The sequence below is a fragment of the Benincasa hispida genome, chromosome 4 (genome assembly GCF_009727055.1).
Source record: "Benincasa hispida cultivar B227 chromosome 4, ASM972705v1, whole genome shotgun sequence".
Classification (NCBI taxonomy): domain Eukaryota; kingdom Viridiplantae; phylum Streptophyta; class Magnoliopsida; order Cucurbitales; family Cucurbitaceae; genus Benincasa; species Benincasa hispida.
This window is the reverse complement of record NC_052352.1, coordinates 52714-76238: the sequence shown is the minus strand read 5'-3', so window position 1 is coordinate 76238 and position 23525 is coordinate 52714. Positions and strand designations below refer to the sequence as shown.

The window sequence follows — 23525 nt, the reverse complement described above, 5'->3', positions numbered from 1 at the left end:
ACAGAAGACACCTTACTGATTTTACCATTTGCCCTTACCCGTTGATCTCAACGGTCATCTTCCCCTCCCTCCATATATATTTCCTTGGTGCTGATTCCACCGGATTCTCCCAAAAACGGACCCACTGTTTTCTCTTTTGACCATCAAATCCCAAATCCCCTCCCCTCCCCTGTTTTGACCCAACCCCACCGCCAGATCCGCTTCAGCCGCAACTTTCTCCATCTGGGTTTCTCTCCTTTCTGCCCTAACAATCCTCATTCATCTCGCTACTCTTCCATGGAGTTCCAGATCCTCTTCAACCCTCCATTCTGAAAGAAATGGACAATGGCGGATTTTCTCCCCTGCTGTAGCAATGTGCAGGATTTTGCATTCCTCTCAAAATTCTGAACCCCACGGACGATAGGTTATATATCATATATTTTTCTTTAGCATGTCTGATTTGGTGGCCCGCACTGGACGGCATCAGCAGCGGTACGATGCCGGTTGTCGCCTTATTGCTGGGTACATTCCCACCAATATTTTTTTAAGATTCGTAGACTTCAGCGATTTGATTTTTATTTATTTTATTTTATTTTATTTTGTATCTATGTGTCTGTCTTAGCTTCTTAGTCGTTTTCGTGGACCATCCTTGTCGAAGTTTGGTGAAAAATGAGGCTGTCGTCATTATCATTTACGTTTATTTTACTACCTAATGGAAACTGACTGCTTTGATTTTCACTGTGGTTCTGGTTTGTGTATATGTGGCTGGTAGATTCTTTTATAGATCAGGGTTTCGAGAAGTTTGGATTTGGATCAGAGCATTTCTAATACATGACGTATAACACTCGGGATTTTATTGGTTGGTTTGATACTTGAATAGGATTTCTTCCATAGGTTGTACAATTGTGTCCTTGAGTTCTAAGGTTTGGCGAGTCCTAATTTCTACGTTTTTACTGTTGCGCTTCAAACAATTTTGAAATTGGTAGTAAGTTCATTGCAAAAATGATGATAAACTACCACCTTCGTTCCAATTACCATAGAAACTACGGAAAATTTTGAAGACAGCACTGGCATTAGAGATTTTGACTATGTTTTTCAAGTTGTGTTGCTGTGGGTGATTCTTTGACTTTTTCTTACATTACATTTCAGTGAGATCCAGTGGAATCATTTAGGTCATGAGATACTTTTTAGTAGTTTTTTAGTTGTTTTAGGTTTGAAGTAAATTCCTATAGGTCAGCAGAAATTTTAGTTTTTCTCTCTTTTTAATCATCAGTGAAATGGACCTAAGAGTAGATGTTCTGCCAGATTTTGATTCGTGGTTCGGTTATCTAGAATGTTAATCTGTCAAACCGTGTACTTAGGCAACAAATTAATGGTTGGTTATGATGGAGGGCTCTGTCAGATGATGGTTGGACTGGCACCAACCAGAAACAAGGGGTACAGGAAGTCCGCAATTTCTATAGGATGGAAACATGATGTGTCCTTTATCTGTCACTACTCACAGCAATAGATATGATAGCTGATTCATGATTTTTGAGATTAGTGCATTGTCTTTTGGCTGAAGTGTATTGCATTCTTGATGACTTGATGCAAAGTTGGCTATTCATATGATCCCACAAAATTTAAAATAATTTCTTCCCTCTTCATCCTGTCTTCGCAAGGTAGAACAGACGTGAGAAATGTAGAGAATAAATCTGCATAACTGGAATAGCATCATGCTCTTTGAGCACATTTGATAGCATCATTCTCTTTTATACTTCTATTCTTTCTTGTTGCTGATAAGTGATGGCTCATTTGAAATTTATCTCAATTTCCCTTTTGCATTGCATACTCTGGGGCTGCTTCACTACATCTCCTATGATGCTGTATATTATTCACAGCTCTCTCGCTTATACTTCTATTTTTAAATACTTTCTTGTCATTAATAAGTGTTGGTTCATTTGAAATTTAACTCAGTGCATTGCGTTATATACTCTCATAGCTGCTTGTGTACATCTGCTATGATGTTGTATATTGTTCACAATTCATAAAGTTTATGTTTTATTTTAAACTAATGAAATGCAGTTGATGCCTGTATGATAACTTTCATGTCTAGCCACGAGGTTAACATATTATAGAAATGCCTCTTCTCCATTATCTGTTGATGCTAATTTTGCTAATTTTGCTATTCTTTTGTAGGTGTATTCCTTTTAGGTATAGAAGTTCCGATGGCAGTAGTGATGAAATTTCAGATAAAGTAGTGGAGGTGCTTATGATTGATACACCTAGTGGACCGGGCCTTTTGTTCCCAAAGGTATGGAATTATTCCCCTCCATTAACTTTCTCAGAACAAATTATTTATTTCAATTTTCAAAATGAGTTTGCTTAAAAAGATCCAAAATGAGATTACACAGATTTGATTTGATTTTGACCGTATATATCTCATAATTTTCAATATTTTGTGTTGGGAACTTAAGGTTGAACTTCTGCTTTTTTGCTTCTCTCATAAGAAGAAAGTAATCAAGCATATTTTATCTCTAACATCAGCATTTTCTCTAAAAGGGAGGCTGGGAGAATGACGAGACAGTGGAGGAGGCTGCTGTAAGGGAAGCTATTGAAGAAGCGGGTGTTCGTGGTGAACTTATGGTGAAATAGTACTTTAATTTAACATTTGCAATGATTTTTCTTGAGCTTCAAAATTTTGATGACAGTCTATGATAGTGATAGCTCTGTTCTCATTGCTTTTGGTGAAAATTGAAGGTCTTTCCATCTATATATGGTTGAATGGGAGTGCTTGAGAGTGTTGAGGGGTGTGTGTATTGTGTATCATTTTTAATACCTTTCTGTAGGACTATGCAACTAGTTCCCTTTTTCTTTGGATTGTTTTTGTTGTTGTGAAGGAGTAATGATTGCTGCTAACTCCTCATTAGTAGAACAGATATAAATAGGAAGACTGAAGTTATCGGTTTGTTGTTGTGAAGGAGTAATGATTGCTGCTAACTAAGGTTACCAATCACTTGTAATGTAGCAAATGAGAAAATTAGGGCATGACAGACCATAATTGTTTGTTCCGGGAATACATGTAAGGAACTATTATAAGGTGGAAGACCTTTTGTTCCTTTGAACTAGTATCTCATAGACTTCCTGACTAACCATTTGATATTTCAACGGTAGTTCCACGAACCATATGGAACTTGCAATTTGCTTTGATCTAATGAAACAGTAGTGGAAGTTAGCTGGTCCATTGTTGCCTAGTCTAAGTCCAAGGGTTGTTAAGCCTAGGGCTGAAAGGAGAGAGATTTTGTGAGTTTCGATGGCAAATCTAGAGGAAGCAAGATTGATTTTGAAAGAGTTGATTGATGGTTGGAGACGTATCTTGATATTTCAAGACTTAGGGTTTGTTGCCTCATTTGTGATTACTTCAAGGTGTTAATGTTGTTTATGTTTAGCTAGAAATGTCTAATAGGACAACAAAGAACCCAAGTCATTCTTTGGGTTGATAATATCTTATATGTGAGTGGGGTATCTATGCATAATTTATTATTATTATTATTAAAGAAACAAATTTTATTGATATATGAAATTTACAAAAAGAGGTCAAAGCCCAATCCAAAAGAGTTACAAAAGATTTCTTCAGTTGGTCATAATTCATAAATTATGAGGGTTATGGATTACAAATCAAAGTTTGTCAATATCTCTCTCTCTCCCCCCCCCCCAAGGTCCAGTTGAAAATTTCAAATATTTTTACCATTATTTCTAGGGAAATATACATCTTTTGGTCCTTGAGATTTGGAGATGCTCAGAGATTTCAAAAGGATCAATTTTAGTTCTTTTGGTGCTAGTTACTAGTTTGCTGCCTTTGCAAATTAAATATATTTGATATTGATTATTGATGACTAGACAAGTGAGTTGAAAATTTTCTTCTCCTGTCTTTTATCTTCTTTCTCTCTTCTTCCCCTTTTTTCGCAAACTTTTCGGTGTGGGTGCTCACTGTCTCTTTCCAGTGTTCCTCATTCTCTACCTGTCAATGCTCACCAAGAGTGGAAAATGGCAGCACGTGAGCAAACAACTAGACTAGACTAGAGATACTGAGTTTGGCTTGGCACCACCATTGGTATGGATGCTGTTGTTGGTGGAACATTGTTGGTTGGAGGCTGCAGGAGTTGACGTCGTTCAAGGATCTGCTGTTGTAGATTGAGTCTATTGTCGACAAGAAGGTCGTGTCTTCGCTTTGAGAGTAGGATGTGTAGCAAACTTGTGTTCGTTGTAGTTAAGTGCCATTGTGGGTGGAGGTAAATCACCATTCATGTGTCAGGTTTGCATGCCCATGTTGGAAAGGAGTGCTCAATCATGCCATTCCAGATTTGATTTGTGTTGCCTCAAGGAAGTTTGTTCCCAATTTTGCACTACCAATGTTTGTTCCATTTGATATCCATGGTCGCTGTTTCAAAGATTTGGGAATTGTCCATAGATTTGAAAGTCCTTTCCATCAACAATGATGCGGCAGGGGACGATGATATTGATAGCAAGCGGTGAGTGGGTGCGGGTGATGTCAACAAGGGAGAAGAAGGGAGAAGGAAAAAAGGAGAGTTGGAAAGAAGTTGGCACCCCAGCCTCCGACCAACAAAAATGCCACCATGACCAAAGTTTAATTAGTAAATTAACCACAATGTCAACATTTCGTTAGGTCAACTAAATCAAAGGAGGTTAGAGACCATTTAGAATCATTCTCCAAACTTAAGGAACTAAACGTGTCCATTATGAAATCTAGGGATCAAATAGACACCAACCCAAACCTTAGGATCAATGGTACGAAATTACAGAAAAGGCAGGAGAGCCAAACCCCAAGCCTATGAAGATTATGCAAAACTCTACCAATTGACTATAAGAATGTTTCAACTAGCTATTGTAAGGTTTATAACATTGACATGGATTGTGAGTTTCTATGAAATTATAAAAAATATGTTGTCAAAAAGTTTCTAGTTGTTTTCAAGCCTTAGAAGCCAAAATAATCCTTCGATAAATTGGACCCATATAACTTTCTTTTCATTTCATTTCTGAGAGGGTGGCTGACCAATGTAGAGCATCATAGCTGGTTGACATGTTGAGGAAGAACTGTTTGAAGTGCCAATTGAAGGTGTGTTAGATGATATAATATTTTCCTTCATCCATCAACTTAAGTTTTTGAGTCACTCGGTGATTTAACATGGTATTAGAGCAGATGATCCAGGAAATCCTGTATTCAAACACTTACAATTTTATTTCCTCCCTAATTAATATTGATTACCACTTGTTGGGTTTTCTACATATTTCAAGCCCATGAGTGAGGAGTGTTAGATGATTTTATATTTAAATTTATCTTCATTTATCAACTTAAGCTCATGGTTCAGTCGTGATTTAACAAGGTGGAATTGAAAAAATCCCAAAATCTTCTAGCAAAGGAACATGTGGGGAAGATATGGCCTCGTTGACACCATGTCCGTTTTATAAAGAGTGCACTATCTTGGCAAGAGGAAGAAATTGGAGAGTTGCTTTTTATAACTTATCGTATCAGTGTGTCTACCCTTGCTAGTCGAGTTCCCACATGAAGAATTTAGTTTTCCTTTAGGCATTTATTGTGCCAAATCTTTTTGTGAAGAGAGAATGGTTCTTAGGAGCAATTATCAGATCAATAATAAGAGTGTGGAAGCAAAAGGAACTATCAGGATCTAAAGGCCAAATCAACTTGGTCAGTAGAGATGGTTGGGCAAAAATTGTACAGCTTGTTTGATAGGATTGTTCATTCTTCAATTTCTTCTTCTAAAAAGTTCTTTCTAAAACCAAGGTTCCAAGAGTTTAAGGTAGTATTCCAGACGCTTTATGCAGAGATATTTTGTTGGTTTGAAAGCTGAAGAAGTGGTGGGGAAGTCAAGTCATAGGGAAGAGAAGTGATCCCAATCCAATGATCAGTCCAAGCATTAGGTGTACAGAACTATTGTGATAACTAGGTAATGCTTTCCAGTGACTGAAACTAGATTCTCTTAACTCTTCAACAGTCAGCGAGTCCTTATTGTTATGTTAAACCCTTTTCATCTATGTAAGTTTATAAACCTCTTTTTATGCTTCAAATGATAAACCTAGGCATTTATCAAATGGGAGATGACTGTGCCTTAGAATGAAGGCTATCATGGGAAGGTTGACATATGTTGCCTTCATGATGTTGGATCGAGATTAGAAACCCTCTATTAGATAGAACCTTTAATGAACAGAGGGGAGTTTTCAGAAAAAAAGGGGGGGGTGGGGGGGGGGTGGGGGGGGGTGGGGAGGGTGGACGCTTGGGAAGTATGCTAAGAAAAGATTGTAACTAAAAATGTTAGTGGAAGCAACCACTAAAATCAAATAAAAATTCTCACCTTATTCCTTCGGGAAGGAGAAGTTTTCAAGTCCAAATGAACTGTGTAGCCGTTTCTCATGCTACACTCTTTAATGTTGGAAAAGTGGTTGGCTGTTCTTGGAGGTTTGTTTAAAGAGAGGTCGTAGTTCTTTTATTTTCGAAGAGACAAACTGCCCATATGCTTAGCTGACAAAAACCATAAAGCGATGAAACGTATTTGAATTCTAAGACATAGAACAATTAACCTAGGGAAAGGTGATTGTGGCAGGTGAAAGCATCTTTTTGGATAGAAGGAAACTTCGTTGCTAGAAGTAGCATAAGAAACACGATGAAAGGTAGTATTTTGTCATTGTCAATTGAGATATAGAAGGACAGAGGAATGGCTACTTTGCTTTCCAGAAAAATGCCAGTCAGAAGAAGTAGGCCAACCTTAAGGCCCTGGAAACTTATGGTGGGAGATATGAAGTGGACGTCCCGGAGGATCTTGAGCTTATTACCGAGGCTGGTAGATACAAGTAAATGCCAACTCCCGGAAGATTGGAGAGCTATTTTCTCACCGAGGAACAAGAGATGTTTGGATTATTTTATTTTTTTATTTTTTTATTTTTGGTTTCGTTGGAAAGAAAGGCTATAGTTTTTAAGGGACAAGAGACGTTTATCTTTAGAAGATATTAGGATTTAATGATTTTATTTGCAGCTCTATAAAAACCCTTATGTGATTACAACCTCTTTTTTTATCCACACCAATCGGATGGTTTTCTAGACTTTTTTCTGTTAATAGGATGCTTTGTCTTTCCTGTGAAATATGACATGTAATGCATGATTGGATAGACAAATCTTGTTTTGGCGACAATATTAGGAAGTAGAACTGTAGAAGCGGATAATTTTTTTGCCAGATGCATTACAAAAAGATAAATCGTTTGGCATAAATACATTCAATTAGTAACTTGTTGTGTTTTATCTTTTATTATTAATGAGTGGATAGACAATGAATAACTACAATCTTATACTTAAAGAAACATGAATTGCCTTTCTTATCTTCCATCCGTAAGAGACCAAAAATTAACAGAACAGAAGTGATGGAAAAGCCATAGAAAGTTCACCTAAATGTGGTTATTTGATTGTCATTCTTCCTCTTTTTTTCCTCTCTCTATATTTTTTCCTCCTCCCTCTGTTTTTTCCCTCCTAAGTTAGTTTGTATCAAACTTATTGTGTACTAGTTTTTATCCATGTAACCGTGTAGATTGTTTTATGTTGTTAACTAAGTCATGCAATAAAACTCAATTGATTAGACCACTTACATTATTTGCAAAGCATGTCAGCTTCGTCTCTCTTTTTTTGTTTTTCTTAATTTTGTTTTGTTTTGTTTTGTTTTATCTTTTTTTCCCTCATTTTGATTAGTTTGACACAAACTTTCTTTCTTAAAATCTTGCTTTACAGGGTTTTTTGGGGGACTATCACTTCAAGAGTAAAACACAACAAGACGAGTTTAGTCCAGATGGATTGTGTAGAGCAGCAATGTATGCTTTATTTGTCAATGAGGAGCTTGAGTTCTGGCCGGAGCAGAACACGAGAAATAGAAGTTGGGTGACCATACCTGAGGCAATTGAAAAATGCAGGCACGCATGGATGAGGGATGCCCTTGTCATTGGTTTCAACAAATGGCATGCAGAAAATATGAATGATGAATAACTTGAATCTTCATCTAGACAATGTATGCACATTACGAAGTATTGTGCATGCTAACGAACATCTAAAGGATAGTCCCTTTTTCCCCTTTGCCAACCAGTCATGAAGAATCAAGTAGTAGAACTAACACCAGGATTACATAGGCAATGCTTTTGGTTGCTCATTTATACACTTTGACCCCTGATGTTTTTAATTCGGAGGGAATTCAATCCTTATATAAGTACTCGTTCGAGCTTCCTTGAAGCTTTTACAAATGTATTTCAAATTTTTTTGTTCATTTACAAGTCTGATGAATTACATGCCATGATTTAATATGGTGTATTGGAGGAATACGAAGTCGTAAAGTTGTCATAGGTCATTTGGTGGATAATTTATCTATTCCAACTTAAGATATAGACAAATAAGTCATTCTCTAAGGACTCATAATTTTAGGCCAAACCTAGGTATTAAAAATGTTTCATAACGATTCCTTGAAAAAGATAAAAACAAGCTAGATAAAGGAGCAAATTCAAGGACTTACATCCTCTTGCTTCTCTACATTTTCATGGTACTTTTCTATAGCTTAGATTGTATTTTTCATGTTCGCGTCTTGGTTTAAGCATACTTTTTATAGAGAAATTTTTGTATCACTTCAAGTTTCATTTAATACGAGTTCAAGCCTATGAATTAATTTTTTTTTTTTTTTCAAATATATGAATGTCCTAAGAAAGGGATAAAAGCTTCACTTGTGTTCTAGCTACTTGCTGAACACTTAGTTTCATTTGCTTTCATTGATTAAATGTTTCTTGTTAACCTAAATTGAAACAATTTTGAATCCTTATTTTCTCTCATTTATCTTTTTACAACATTTTACATCTTTCCACCATATTTTACCTTTCATTTCACTTTTTTTAAAACATACATAAAATACAATCACTTTTATCTAATTGAAATTTTGTATGTATTCTATTCCCTTGGAATTTGATACTTGGACTTCATCCATTTTATACTAATTTTTGGTGACATATACTTGCACTATGGGACTACTAGTCTCCACTCCCATCACCAATATCATGAAAGCACATTGTTTTCAAAAATAAAAGAAAATTTTTGGACCTAGTTAGACCCACAATTCATATAAAAAAAAAAAATCAGAGAGCCCCCTTGTTTGCAAATCTATTTTTGGATTGCAGTGACTGACTGAGGGCAATCGAAAAGAGGGTGGGAGCGAAGATTATCAAAGGGGAAAGGGAGAAGGAGAAGAAGAGATTAAGGGCAAACAAGAAGTTTCCAACTCATATACCATCATAAAAAAAATAATTATTTTATTTTCTAAGCTAATGACCAAATAAGTTTAGGGACTATTGCAAATACTTTTTCAAAGTTTATAAACTAAGAGTGTGCATTTTGAAATTTGAGGGATCAAACATGCACCAACCTCAAGGATATCCAACAAATCTCATGTCACAACCAAGCTCGCCAGCTTGAAAGGTTTCCTCTTCTAACTTAAATTTGACTAGCAAAAAATGAAAATATTTTTGGAAGGCAAAAAGCCTTGGCACAAACTAAAAACTTGTTATTGAAAAATCTATACATAGTCTCATGCAGTAAAAGTTAATATGTCTAAAAGGGATCCAAATTGACTCTGTGTGTTTTGTGTTGGAAGAACGTCAACACATCTTTGTTGGAAATGCAAGACTACCAAGAAATTTGTAGCTACTAAAGAGTGGAGATTCTTGTAGAAGATTGTTTGGAAATTAAATACTAATCATGCATTGTTGAACTAGGAACAAATTGAGGCATGGAAAGAGTTTAAATTAAGAGGCAAATTTAGGAAGAGTTTGACTAATTGAATTGAAAAACTTAACAACAAAATGCAATGTAAAGATGGTCATATGACCATCATTGAAGGCCTCACTACTATCTTTACATAGTCCACTTGAGTAATTAGGGCAGAGTGCGATTCGCTTGAAGAGTCACCAAATTGTTAAACAATGAGATTGCAAATTTTACAGTTACATCATCACAAAGGAGACTCAAGAATTAGCTTAAGATCAAATGTGACGGTAAAATTTCATTTCACTAGTAGACAATATATCGCCCAAATTAGTCTAACAAGCGATGGATTGGTAGCAAAAATAGCACCTAGAGGCTCACTTTCTAGCACTTAATCAGGAGGTAGGGAGGTTATAACAAAGTACGTAATTTCGATTGTTCAGTGAATTAGATAGAGAGACATGTACGTACAGTTTTTAGAGGATCGGTGGGCAAAATATACTTGGGACATAGTCTTTTGAGTTTATATTTTGTTACTCTTTTTTTTTATGATTAAGAACAATTATATTTTAAAATTATATGGCTATATCATAAAATTTAATTTCTCTCACCTTCAATAAATCAAATTAGTTTAAAAGTCTGTTTGGATTAACTTAAGAAAAAAATGTTTTTTTTAAAAAATTGTTTTTATTTTAACAAAAATGGTTAAAAATACTCTTCAAAAATTATTTTGAGTGTTGTGTAACACTCCAATTTTTTCTAAAATGACTTATTTTCTAAATTAAATAATTGAAAATGCATTCCAAATATATTCTAAAATTGTCATTACATAGATCTATCATTTGGGGGAAAAGTGAGCTTTTAGTCTTTTTTCTATTAGTATCTTTTCAATATCCAATACATCTAGGCACTCCTCTTGTATCCATCTATTTCCCTCAATTTTTTTAATTTAATAAGTTGATTGTGACTCACTATTGATGCTTTCTATACTTAAATTAAAAATTAAAACTTTCTGCACAATTTTGGCTCATCCTAATTCTTAACAACAAAAAAAATTTAATTTAAAATTCAATTTGAGTCGAAACTCAATCAATACGACATCAATTATCATGGTAAAAAAGAATAATTTGATTCACCATCCTACAATGGTTGAACTGTGAAAAACAATCACTAGAATTTTCAATAATTTAACTTTTTGGCCTTTGGAATGGAAGAGCAATTTAAACCTTCATATGGGGCCATATTTGATATTCCTCTCTGAATGGCAAAACAAACACTTGAGAAAAAACTGCACAAATCATAGCTAGAGATTTGATTACTGCTCGTTTACTGACAATAAACTAAACTAGAAACCCAAAATTGGACTCTCTCGTCAAATTGGCGTCGCACTATTTTCTGAATTTCGCCTTTCTGACACCGTCGAAGACGAAGTAAAAAAAGCTTTTCGAAGGCTAAAAGACAACTCACGTCAAAAGGGTCTAATACTTCAAATATATATATACAAAAGAAACAGTAATTGCAGACAATTAGTCCTTGGAAAGTGGAACATTTTCACGCAACGGTTCGTCTAGAGATTGGCGTGGCCTTGAACAAACCCCCTAAGACCTCCTTACGATTCACCCACACAGATTTCAGTAAGGACCCAGTAGCATTATCGTCTTCGTTAGTTACCCAGGTGAGTTTCAGGAAGAAACTAGTAATCATCACCAAGTTTTGAAGTAGGTCTTTAAGTCAGTGAGCTACAAATTTGAGCTGATTTTGGCCATTTGGGTGTTTGCCTAACTTACATGTACAGTGGTTGATTGTTTTTTGGGGTCTTGTTGATTTTGGGTATCTGGGTTTCTCACAGTGCTGAAATTACTTCTTTTTGACTCGCAGTGTTTTGGGGAATCGTGGGTGCTACCGCTTTCTTTGGGTTAGCATAGTCATTGAGTTTAATGGGTCGGTATGAAACTTGGTTTTTTTTGTAGCCCCGTTGACAATTTAGCGGATTCACTCTTTCTAATCATTTGGTTTCTTGAGTTTCTTGGATTGGTTTGATGTGATTAATGGTTGAGAATTCGTTCAGATGTTTCTGTAGTTCAGCAGTCGTTTCTGGCATCTGCTTATCTTTTTGTTAGTACTGAATTTTGTTTCTGTGCAATCTGAAATTTGAATGCTTGCTGTTCACTTTTGAGTGACTCTGGTATCGCTGTGATGGCTGTTGTAATATTTGGAGTGGATCTGTATTTTCCTTTAGTTGATCTTCTTTTGCCTGTGTAATATGTCAACTTAGTTTTTTGCCTCAGCTGGTAAAGCTAAAATTTTGTGGACCAATGCATTTTTGGATATTCTAGATTGAGATTAGAATAGATTTGAAAATTGATGTATGCTAGGCATATAGATGCCTTGTTATCCTAGATTATAACTTTTTTGGCTTCCAGAGTTATTCAGCTTAAATATTTGTACTTCTTCATTTCTATTATTCTTTTTATAATTACTGATAATTGAAGAGTCTTGTTGCCTGCGCTTTTGGAAGGCAGGGGAATTTCTAATATTTATTTGTTTGATGGAGGCTTTCTTATATTGAAACAACTTTTGTATTTTGTTGCCAATTTTAAAGCTTCTGGTTTTTTAAACTTGTTTCTAGTCCCCTTTTTATTTAATGCTCTTTCTACATATGCAAGATACTGCAACTTTATTCTAATATTTTGTTTTTTTGGTATCTCAATCCTTCTACTATCAGACATCTAAAAAAATAGATGAGAAGATGTTATACATTAACTTATATTGTACATTTCTCTTGTTTGGTCCCTTCTGAAGTTCTGTGTAGGATCCCCTAGATGCCTAACTGCAGTATGTATCTGATGTTGTGAATACTCAAACTTGACTGTACTTTTTCATTTTACTGTTATTCAGTATAAAACGGGAAAAAAAATTACACTTCGAATGCATCTTAATGTGAATTTGATTTGGTTCATTGATTTGAAGTCCCTTAGTTTCCCAAAAATTCTTAAGAACTGCCTTTTCCATTCTCTGTCCTGTCCCCATGGACGAAGTTGTGTCAGCCATAGATCCAATTCACTGATATAAACTAGCTATCCCAACGATTGGATTTCAAAATCTGAATGCTGAGAATTATATCATAGGCATTACTTATGTGACTCCTTTGCTGAGTTACCCCTTACATCTCACTCACTTCACTCCGTCCCTTCTTCTGTTACAACTATTAGTTACAAGAATTACAAACAATTAATTAGTACACAAATAACCCCCCTGTCATGCCCTTTTCGCTTCTCTTTTTTGATGTACACTTGAGTATTGGATGCCCATCACTTGCTCAGGTTTTCCTTGCCTTAGTTATTGTTTTTTGTTTTTTCAATCGTTTAAATGGAGTTGAACTATTTGAGCAACATCATATGATATATTTTTTGTAGAGCTTTGTCTCATGAAATGTTCCCATTGGTGTATTTGTTTCACATTGTCTGTATGGTGTGGACCTATTTGAGCTACATGGGTTTATACAATCTGTGTTATATTTAAAAGCATTTTGTGGTCACATGACAAATTTTAACTATGAAAAAGAAATTCAAACAAAGGTGAGTATGCAAAGGCATTTCAATTCAAAAGAATTATATTCAAGGTATAATCACAAAAACCATTATCGGGTGCTATGCTGGAAGCATGAAAGCAATTCTTTAAAAATTTGAAAAAGATACCTCTCCCGCAAAAGGTTCTTCAAAAGATGCCGCTGAGGACCAATTAAGATTTGATGGATAAACTCATAAATTGATGGGTTGGTATTCTTAGTTGCACAGGAAGACAATCAATCCACTCTTCTTGCATTTCTGATTCAGGACATGTGAGAAATCAAGTGGTCATCCTTTAGAGGAAGCTATTAAACCAAGTGGTTCTCCATCTGTTCATGGGATTTGTTTAATGTAAGCTTCTCTTGATAGTATCTAGCATTACTTAGTGAACTGGGATTAAAACTGTTGTGTTTTGGGTGCTTTTTAAATGTATTCTTCATCCTTATTTGTTTCTTCTTTATACTATCTATTATTTTTAGAAACCTAATGAATTACACCATGCCAGGAGAGTGCAATCAAATTGACTATCTACTAATCTTTGGTTTCTATGAAAGCTTTTAAAAAAAAGGATTTTTCAATTCAGGAAATGTAAATATGTGGTTCCGCATCTTATAATGGAAATAGATAATATATTGTAATCTGATGCTGAGATACTTTATGCTGGAAACGAGCTGATGATATCCTAGAATGGATTGTTATTTTTTTTTAATGGAAGAAAAAATTATATATGTATAGATGTCTTAGGAAATGGCCAAGGTCGAGATAGTTCAAGTGACAATGAAGTCTTGGATTTTTTTAAAAATATATATAAATTAGGTACATTTTATATATAGAGCAAAATGGATACAAAAAGAGCTATAGGGAAGAAGGTATCTCCCCAACTAAAAACTAAATGAAGGTATCTACCAGAAGGCCCCCAAATATTTTAAGCTTCAAGCTCACTGTGAACATTTTTGTTGCCAGAGGATACTCCTTTTGTGTTAGTTAATTAACATTATGTTCATTGACATAACTCCATAGCTGTGTACGGGTTCACCAGACAGCTGATAACTCCACTTTTTGTGTGCGTTGTGGAGCTTGGTTCATCATAAGGTTCTACCACATTAGGTTGCTATATTGATTGGTAATATATAAACAAGAAGAGGGCTTCCATGGCTACTGAGGGCAGTCCCAGGACTGATATCTCAACAGATGGGGACACAGATGAAAAAAGCCGGAGGGTAATGTACTACTTCATATTCACATCACCCAGCCCCTTCATCCTCAGTGTATTTTTTGTTTATGATATTTTTATTCTCAGGGATTCAATACAGAATTCCTTTTATGAGATGCCGGCCTGGATAATTTTGGTTCTCTAGTTAATGAAAATCTGACTCTTGTCATTTCCATAATCTAATTTCCTTTCATTTTGCAGCCTGATAGAGGCCAACTTGCTCTTACTATGGCTTCTGATTCTAGTGACAGATCAAAGGATAAAACTGATCAGAAGGTTGTATTCTCTGGATCACTTTTCTAATTAATTCTTGAGTTCATCAAAATATGTATTAATGATATTTCACTAACACTAAGCAATGCAATAATCATTTTGCAGACTCTTCGCCGGCTAGCACAAAATCGTGAGGCTGCAAGGAAAAGCCGATTGAGAAAAAAAGTATGGCTTAAAATTTATACTTCATTTCATTATTGTTGTTAGTGCTTAGTTCAGTTAGATAATAAATTCACATCTTTGCAATATATCTTTAACATTTGGATTTGATTTTATACCTTTGAGGTGAATGCTAATTGACTAATAGCATTCCTCATGATATTTTAAGCTGGTATTACTTTCCCTTTTCTCAAATAACAATCAACAGCTTAGTCTAGGCCTTAACCATCCACTAATGTGTGTTGTTTTTCTCCTTGTAGCTTGCTTTCACCAAAATGCTTATAACCTAGGTGTAAGCAGCTGAATAAATTTTTGAATAATGACATGGTTCGGTACAGATACATTGTGAATAAAATCCTAATGAATCAATGTTAAGGGCCAATTTTATTGATTGAATTGTTTTCTTCTTTGAGAACAAAAGGAGGATTCTGTTGGAAGATGCTCTGTGATATGTGAACGTTCATTGAATGACTGACATGCCTTTCTTCGGGATTTGACAACCTTCATTTTAAAATTTTGTTCATCTTGTATCAACAATATACATGCAGTTGCCCTTTTTTGTTTGGTTGCATGTATACTCTGGTTATTATGAGTTTTCCCTATTGAGTCACATCCATGTGCAGGCGTACGTTCAACAGCTAGAGAGCAGTCGATTAAAGTTGACACAACTTGAGCAGGAGCTTCAGCGAGCACGACAGCAGGTTATATTTTCTATCAAATGAATGTATCAATATTTTCATCATGTGTTTTTTAAATATCACTCTCTTCGGGTTTCTGCATTTGAAGTTCACTATGCTCATCTTTGTCATGCCTCTTCATAGGGAATTTTCATATCAAGCTCCGGTGACCACACCCATTCAATGAGTGGAAATGGTATTCTATCTCTCTCCTAATATTTGTCTCTCCTCTCTGTTTTGTTATGTTAACTTTAGAAATGTGTTGTTATGTTTGTTTATGCTTCTAATTCCATAGATGTTAGCATCTGTTTTGTCAAGATTTTCCCTTCAATTTGAAGTGTAAAAACCACATTTAATCAATTTGCTCGAGTTTTTCTTCAATTCACTGCCTGTATCACATCCTGAAATGTTTGTTCGAGATGGTCATTAATGAAGTTGAGAAAAAGGGGAAGAAGGAAGAATGATAAAGCATTGTTTCTTATAAAAAAGAAGTGCACCTTCAAGATTTTGTGCCCATTATCTGTTTAAAGAATAGAATCAAGTGTTCATGATTTTTCCCTCTAATTTGGTCCTCGGCTCTGCTGCAACGTGAACTGATGTATGCATTACTATCTTTTTGCAGGGGCCATGGCATTTGATGTAGAATATGCTCGATGGCTTGAAGATCACAACCGTCAACTGAACGAATTGAGATCGGCTGTTAATTCTCATGCAAGTGACCCGGAACTGCGTATTATTGTCGACGGCATCTTGGTTCATTATGATGAGCTCTTTAAGCTCAAGGGAAATGCAGCAAAGGCTGACGTTTTCCATTTATTATCAGGCATGTGGAAAACACCTGCAGAAAGATGTTTTCTATGGCTCGGGGGTTTTCGTTCATCTGAGCTTCTAAAGGTGATTAATGCTTTCTCTCTCTCTCTCTATATATATATATGTAAAAAGTAAAAAGCAAAAAACTGAGATTGTGGTGGCAAAATATGCTAATGTGGAAGTGGCAAGAAAACAATGGAAAGATAATATGGATATGTTCCTGTTTTAATATCATATAAACTATTAAAACCGTTATTAGAAAGATACTACTATGCATGTAATCTAAGCATTTCTTTGTGATTGCATGGAACACTTGATTCTGGTTACTTTAAGACTCTCCTAGAGAATGTTAATGTTGTTTCTGTTGTGTTCTTCATCTGAGCATTTTTCTATGTTCTTTATGCTTCTAGAAGTTATTAAGGAATGATAATGTTGCAGCTTCTTGTAAATCAACTGGAGCCTCTAACAGAGCAGCAGTTGGTGGGAATCACAAACTTGCAGCAATCATCGCAGCAGGCAGAAGATGCATTATCACAAGGGATGGAGGCCTTGCAACAGTCCCTGGCAGAGACATTATCGAGTGGAGCTCTCGGCTCCTCCGGTTCGTCAGGGAACGTCGCAAACTACATGGGTCAAATGGCCATGGCCATGGGTAAACTTGGGACTCTCGAGGGCTTTATACGCCAAGTAAGTCTCTTCAACTGTATATATATGTGTGTGTACATTTTTTCTTGTTTTCCATTTTGGTAAGGTTCCCCTTCCCTACTTTTCTGGAATTGAATTGTCGCCCCACCCGGTACAGAGTAAGGGCCATTGTTTCATGTTAAATAGTTCAAAACTCGAGTCTAGTGGATAAAGCACTAATTTACATTCCAAAGGTTGATGGTTTAATTTTGCACCCCTGGAAACGGTTGAATTTTTTTTTAAAAAAAATTGTTTTGTGACCCATGATTTGTTTAATCCTTAATGGATCATTTCAAAATGATTTGATTTTGGAAAAAATACATTTGGTCTCTAGGTTTTGGATCTGGTTTTCATTTGATCTTTAGGTTTCAAAATCGAGGTTAAAAGCGTAAAGTTTTTTGAGACCTAAGGACTAAATTAAACAAAACTCAAACCTCAAGGAAAAATTGTAACATCTTGAAACCTAGAGATTAAATTGAAATCAAACTAAAAAATTAAGGACTAAAAGTATAACATTTTGGAATATAGGGACCAAACGAAAAGTAGACCTAAAAACTAGGGCCTAGGGGCCAAAAAAATATTTTTCCATTTGGTTTTTATTTGTTTCATATCTATCTTCTGTAATATGAATAAAGCAACCTGTTCTTGCACAAAATGGTAATTATCATATGAAATTTAAACATGTCCCTTTGTTGAATCTTACAAATTATAGGTAACTGATTCAAGATCCAGAAACATATTCCATTTTCACATCGTTTATGCTCTAGCATTTCAAAAACTCCATGGCTGTGTGATCCAGAAACATGTACTTTGCAATGCCTTTTATGATTCCGTCTCGTGCAGTTACAGTTTTATCAAAATGACTATTTTTTTCTTCCTTTTTCTGTATTATACTTGGGTTCTCGAATTCCAGGCCGACAATTTGCGACAACAGACACTTCAACAAATGCACCGAATATTGACAACTCGTCAGTCTGCTCGTGCGCTTCTTGCCATACATGACTACTTATCAAGACTACGAGCTCTTAGTTCGCTCTGGCTTGCTCGTCCAAGAGAGTAAGAGAGCTTCTTTGTTTAGTTTAACCAAAGCTAGGTCATGGTGACACTGCAGAGACATCAAAGGAGCAGTTAAGGTAACACCTTTTTTTAATTCATTGGCAATGCCCCCCCTTCTTAGAATTGAGATGATCTGTCACAAAGAATAATTTGCTTGTAATTTGGTATTTTAGGTGTTCTTGTTACATCTGTATAAATATCAACACAAACTAACTCAACTTCCATTGTTTCTCAAGTAAATTAATAATAGTCCTATAAAAAACAAACCTACCAAACTATGTAACAACTTTTTTTTTTCTTTTTTTTAGTACGATTGAAAGAAGGGGATTCGAACTACGAACCTCGTGGTTTCTAGCACATTCAAATATCAATTGAGCTATGTTTGATTTGACAACTATATAACAACTTTTATTTTGGTATACTTTCGCTTTCATTACAAAGAGAAGTACTTTTTGAACCACAATATCGTCATGACCACACATTTCTATCGTGTGTTTTTTGGTGTTAGGTGTCTCCATCATTTGTTGTTTTCCTTCATTTTTTCTCTATGAAAATTTGATTTCTTATATAATAATAAAAATATCAGGCATGTTTTTGTTTGTAAAAAGCTTATAGTAATTGTTTTAAATGGAAAAACCGTTGGAAATATTTTCAAATATAATAAAGTATCACTATCCATTAGTGATAGATATTAATAAACATTTATCAGTGTCTATTATTGATAGACTATCATTTTGTTATATTTGTAAATAAGTTGGTTTATTTATTTATAATTATTTCAAAATTTTAATTCTATTATTTAATCGTGAATGAATTAGTTGATTACTTACTAGTTTGGTATCGATTTTCAAGCACATTGAGTATGTCTAGAAGTGATTTTGAAATGGTTAAAATCACTTGTCACTTTTAAAATAACTCTGAAACATGCTTTTAATCATTCAAAATCGATTTTGATATAATACAAATTACATTCAAAAGTATAAAATTAAACATTAAATTGATTTTGTGTGATTAAAAATGAGTTCCGAAGTGATTTTGAACATCACAAAAGTGATTTTAATTATTTTAAAAATTATTCCCAAACATGCACTAAGATCTTGTTTGTTTTGTTGGAATGGGATGAGTTTAGAATGAAATGCAATCCAAAATCATGTTTAGATTGAGCATTTTGGATGTTGGATCCGATTTATAATACCAAATTTATTTCGTTTCCGTAGTTTTCAACCCAACCATCTTTTCCATTGTTTTCGTGTATCACAATCTCATTTCCATTCCATCCTCGATATTTCACCCATTTCAATACACATGATTTCTAGTGATTTTGATCACATTCTAGCATTCCAAACAACTCCAGCCCACAAAACTTTGTTCCTAATGATATTGCGTGATGGGTGGGATTGCAAATTTGGGAATTTTATTTTATTTTATTTTTACTGGTTGCTTACCCTTGTTGAGCAAGATAGACACTTTTGATTGTTGGTTTGTTCTCCTAAACAAAGGATAAAAATAATGTAATTTCAACTAATATTACTCCCAGTTAAATAAATTACAATTATGTTTCTATCACATTATTTTGTATGGAACTTTTCCCCCCCCCCTTTTTGAGGAACAGTATGGAGTTGGATATTCTTTAAAAAGAAATCAAATAGTCAATCTATTTATAAGTTAATATAAATTGTAACGATAACTATGTTATGTTATGTTGTTTGTTTATATTGAAATAAAATGTCAAAATTAGACTTTTTTAGTACAACAATAATTATAAGGGTGAAGGATTGAATTTTCGACCCTATAGATCAGATCATATATTAATACTATTGAATTAAGTTGGCAAAAAATTAGACTGACGTAAAAATTAATTGATTTAATTTTCAATTCGTCTATGGCCAATCATCCTAATCTATTTGTACCTTATCACCATCTCAATCAACACTAAAACCAATCATCACATTATGCCGACTTAAATGCAATAGTAATAAGTTCTTTTAAAAAAATATTAAAAAAGGCAGGTTAATTATCATACATTGATCTTCTAAATTATTTTCATAAGAAAAAAAGGTCTTAACATTTTGTGTGGGAAGGCTCTTCCTCTTACTAAGTTTGTTAATGGATGATAATATGATACCAGAGTAGGAAGTTCAGACTGTCATGTGTTCAAATTTCTTGTTGGGTCTTTTACATATGTCAATCCCATAAGTGAGAGAGAATGTTAAAACATTGATATAATATTAAATTTACTTTTATCTATCAGTTTAAGCTTTTGGATCAGTCACTGATTTAACATTGGGATTAGAGCAATAGATAAACTTATGTAATGTTATGCCCTTCCCAATTAATAAGTAAAAATTCAATAAATTTTCAAACCCACATATGAATAAGAGTAATAAGCATACAAGGACGAGTAGCAGCCTTAAGAGTCTTGGAGCTTCATGAATCTAAAAGATTCACTTGTGGGTGGGATTAGCTAAATCATTTGTGATTTCGCTGAATCTCTTGTTTGTGCGAGATGCGAAAAGGTAGTTGTGAATGGAGGATTAAGAACCTGGAAGTGCTTGCTATTGAAAGAAAGAAAAGGAAGAAGAAAAGTCTGTGGAAAATGAAACGGGTCGACCATTGTGATCGGAGCCACTGTACTAATATTTATTAATGCATATATGCCATTTGTCATACACTGATAGGAAACCGATAACAACTAAGAGAGAGACAATAAAATGGTAATAGAAAAACAGTGAAAAAATGAAAAGAAGAAGGAATGGAAAAATTACATATATTGAAATTGAATAGCTATTTTATCATCCCCAGCAAGCGAACGAAGAGTTGCCGCAACTGTGAGCTTGGTCTTGAGATTGAGAAAGCGGGGACTTGGTAAGGCCTTGGTCATGATGTTTGCAACTTGGTCTTCGGAGGGAACAAATCTTACTGAAAGTTGTTTAGTAGCCACCTTTTCTCTAAGGAAGTGAAGATCAATCTCAAGGTGTTTGGTGCGATTGTGTAAAACGGGGTTGGTAGCCATGTAGGTGGCACTCAGATTGTTGCAGAGCAGAAGAGGCGTTGAGATTGGGCCAATGCCAATTTCAGTCAGGACTGATTGGATCCAGAGTAATTCGGAAACAACATTGGAGAGGCCACAGTACTCTGATTCAGCACTGGACCGGAAGACCACCTTTTGCTTGGAGGAGCACCATGATATGAGGCTTGAACCTAAGAAGACACAGAAGCCACTTGTGCTTCATCGGTCGTCCGGGCAGCTGGCCCAATCAACATCAGTGTAGCAGGTTAAGGCTAAAATAGGGGATTTGGACAGTAGGATACCATGATTGACAGTGCCTTTGAGGTAACGAAGAAACCTTTTTGCTGCTTGAAGGTGTGAAGAAGTTGGGGCGTGCATGAACTAACATAACTTGTTGACACTGAAGCTGATATCGGGCCTGGTTAGAGTGTAGTATTGGAGGCTCCTACCAAACTCTTATACTCAGAAGGATTGTCCAGAGGGAGTCCATCAGTGAGAGACAAAGTAGTACTAAAAGCCATGGGGGAATGAATGGCCTTACAATCAGAGAGGCTTGCGCGATCCAACAGGCTGTGAATATATTTAGTTTAAGATAAGTGTAAAAAATTGGATGAGCGAGCTACTTGAATGCCAAGAAAGAATGAGAGATCATCAAGGTCCTTGAGTGCAAACTAAGTATGTAAACAGTTGATAAAGTGTTAAGTGAGGGAAGGGTTATTGCTAGTTACAATGATATCATCAACATAGATGAGAAAAATGATTAAGTAATGATTACTGCGAAAGATGAACATGGACGTATCAAATTTTGCATTTAAAAAACCCCACTGCATCAGACATGTGCTAAGCTTGGAGAACCACGCACGGGGGCTTTGTTTGAGACCATACAATGCTTTGTGAAGGAGCAGGACATGATCCGGATATTGATCATTGATAAAGCCCGGTGGTTGCTTGATGTATACCTCTTCAGATAGGTCACCATTGAGAAAAGCATTGTGCACATCAAGTTGTCGAATGGCCCAATTGTTTGATAAGGCAATGGATAAGACAATCCTGATGGTGGTAGGCTTTACAACTAGGCTAAATGTTTCAAAGTAGTCAACGCTATAGTCTTGACTAAAACCTTGAGTGACTAAACGGGCTTTAAAACGATCAATCTTACCTGACTGGTTTTTTTTAAGTCGAAACACCCATTTACTACCAATGACCTTACAATCCTGAGGAAGAGGTGTCAAGGACCATGTGTTGTTGTGAATGAGGGCCTCATACTCCTTAAGCATAGCACGACGCCATTTGGGATGAAGGAGAGCTTCCTTGTAAGAGTGTGGTTCTGCCTTGTCCAAGTCAGTGACAACAGAAAGCCATGCCTTGGGTTTGAAGATGCCATTTTGGAGCGTGTGATCATAGAATGGGCATTGATGGTGAGGGAGAGAGGGTGTGGTAGGTCGTAAATGTTGGAGATGGTTGGTGATGGTGAAGGAGAGTGAGTTGAGGAGGCAGAGGCAGGGGTTAATGTTGGTGCAGGTGAGAAAATAGGGGAATTAGTTAAGTGTGTGGTAGGAGTAGGGGATTGGAGGTCAAAGGCAGTGTGTTGGTTGGTTGGTGTAGGTTGGTGGGGGGAGGAGGAGTTGGAGAGTGGGAGAATAGAGGATGGATGTGAGGAATCATGGTGGTGAACATTATTGTGATAAAGGCTGGCAGTAGAAGGACTAAGTGGGGAGGAGAAGGGAGGGGTGATTGTGATAAGAATGGAAATGACAGAAGGAAAGGACGATTGTGAAGGATTTTGTGTTGAGAGATTGGCTGCAAAGGGAAAAGCGGTTTCATTGAATATAACATGCCTATAAACATAAATGCGACTGGAGGTTGGGTGAAGACAAAGATATCCTTTGTATAAGGAAGTGTAGCCTAAGAAGATGCATTCGTGGGATCAGTATTGAAGCTTATTATCATTAAACGGACGAAAAAAGGGGAAACAAGCACAATTGAAGACTTTAAGAAGATGGTAATCTGGGAGTTTATTATAGAGGACTTCATAGGGAGACTTGTTTTTAAGAACAGATGTAGGTGTCCGATTTATTAGATAGGTGGTTGTGTGGAAGGCAAATGGCCAAAATGTGTGTGGGACAAAGAAGTGAGCTAGTATGGACAGTCCTACCTCGACAACATGTCGATTCTTTCTTTCAACATTGCCATTTTTTTGGGGGGTGTAGGGGGCAGGATAGACGATGGAGGATACCGAGGGTGTCTAGGACAGGTGAGAGAACTCGGAATTCACCTCCTCCATCAGTTTGAATTGCTT

At 35.7% G+C, this 23525-nt stretch overlaps 2 protein-coding genes across 8 annotated transcripts; both read left to right on the top strand.

Annotated features, from left to right (window-relative positions):
- The first annotated feature begins 9 nt into the window (after positions 1-9).
- On the top strand, positions 10-8356 carry LOC120076804 (nudix hydrolase 16, mitochondrial). 3 transcript variants are annotated; one of them, XM_039030725.1, is made up of 4 exons: positions 10-471; positions 2158-2272; positions 2521-2604; positions 7772-8356. In XM_039030725.1, exons 1-4 carry the CDS (start codon positions 431-433, stop codon positions 8021-8023), a joined length of 492 nt encoding a protein of 163 aa, XP_038886653.1. In that variant the 5' UTR covers positions 10-430; the 3' UTR covers positions 8024-8356. The 3 variants fall into 3 exon arrangements, with proteins under 3 accessions (XP_038886653.1, XP_038886652.1, XP_038886651.1); XM_039030724.1 differs by having other exon boundaries at positions 17-501; XM_039030723.1 differs by lacking the exon at positions 10-471 and adding an exon at positions 1174-1416.
- A 2824-nt stretch (positions 8357-11180) lies between these two features.
- LOC120075317 (transcription factor TGA6-like) lies at positions 11181-18494 on the top strand. Of its 5 annotated transcripts, none has more exons than XM_039028597.1 (11): positions 11182-11450; positions 11654-11716; positions 13612-13695; positions 14365-14564; positions 14759-14833; positions 14936-14995; positions 15613-15690; positions 15811-15862; positions 16289-16560; positions 16915-17163; positions 18074-18494. In XM_039028597.1, the coding sequence occupies exons 4-11, from the start codon at positions 14496-14498 to the stop codon at positions 18218-18220; spliced, it is 1002 nt and encodes a 333-aa protein (XP_038884525.1). In that variant the 5' UTR covers positions 11182-11450; positions 11654-11716; positions 13612-13695; positions 14365-14495; the 3' UTR covers positions 18221-18494. The 5 variants fall into 5 exon arrangements, with proteins under 5 accessions (XP_038884528.1, XP_038884525.1, XP_038884526.1 ...); XM_039028598.1 differs by having other exon boundaries at positions 11654-11720; XM_039028599.1 differs by lacking the exon at positions 11654-11716.
- The last annotated feature ends 5031 nt before the right edge of the window (positions 18495-23525 follow it).

Coding starts and splice junctions, on each gene's coding strand:
- LOC120076804 (XM_039030723.1), top strand. CDS start 1,313: ATGTTAATCTGTCAAACCGTGTACTTAGGCAACAAATTAATGGTTGGT. Junction 1,417..2,157: donor GCACCAACCAGAAACAAGGG/GTACAGGAAGTC, acceptor ATTCTTTTGTAG/GTGTATTCCTTTTAGGTATA. Junction 2,605..7,771: donor GTGTTCGTGGTGAACTTATG/GTGAAATAGTAC, acceptor CTTGCTTTACAG/GGTTTTTTGGGGGACTATCA.
- LOC120075317 (XM_039028600.1), top strand. CDS start 14,496: ATGGCTACTGAGGGCAGTCCCAGGACTGATATCTCAACAGATGGGGAC. Junction 14,565..14,758: donor CAGATGAAAAAAGCCGGAGG/GTAATGTACTAC, acceptor TTCATTTTGCAG/CCTGATAGAGGCCAACTTGC. Junction 17,164..18,073: donor TCGAGGGCTTTATACGCCAA/GTAAGTCTCTTC, acceptor CTCGAATTCCAG/GCCGACAATTTGCGACAACA.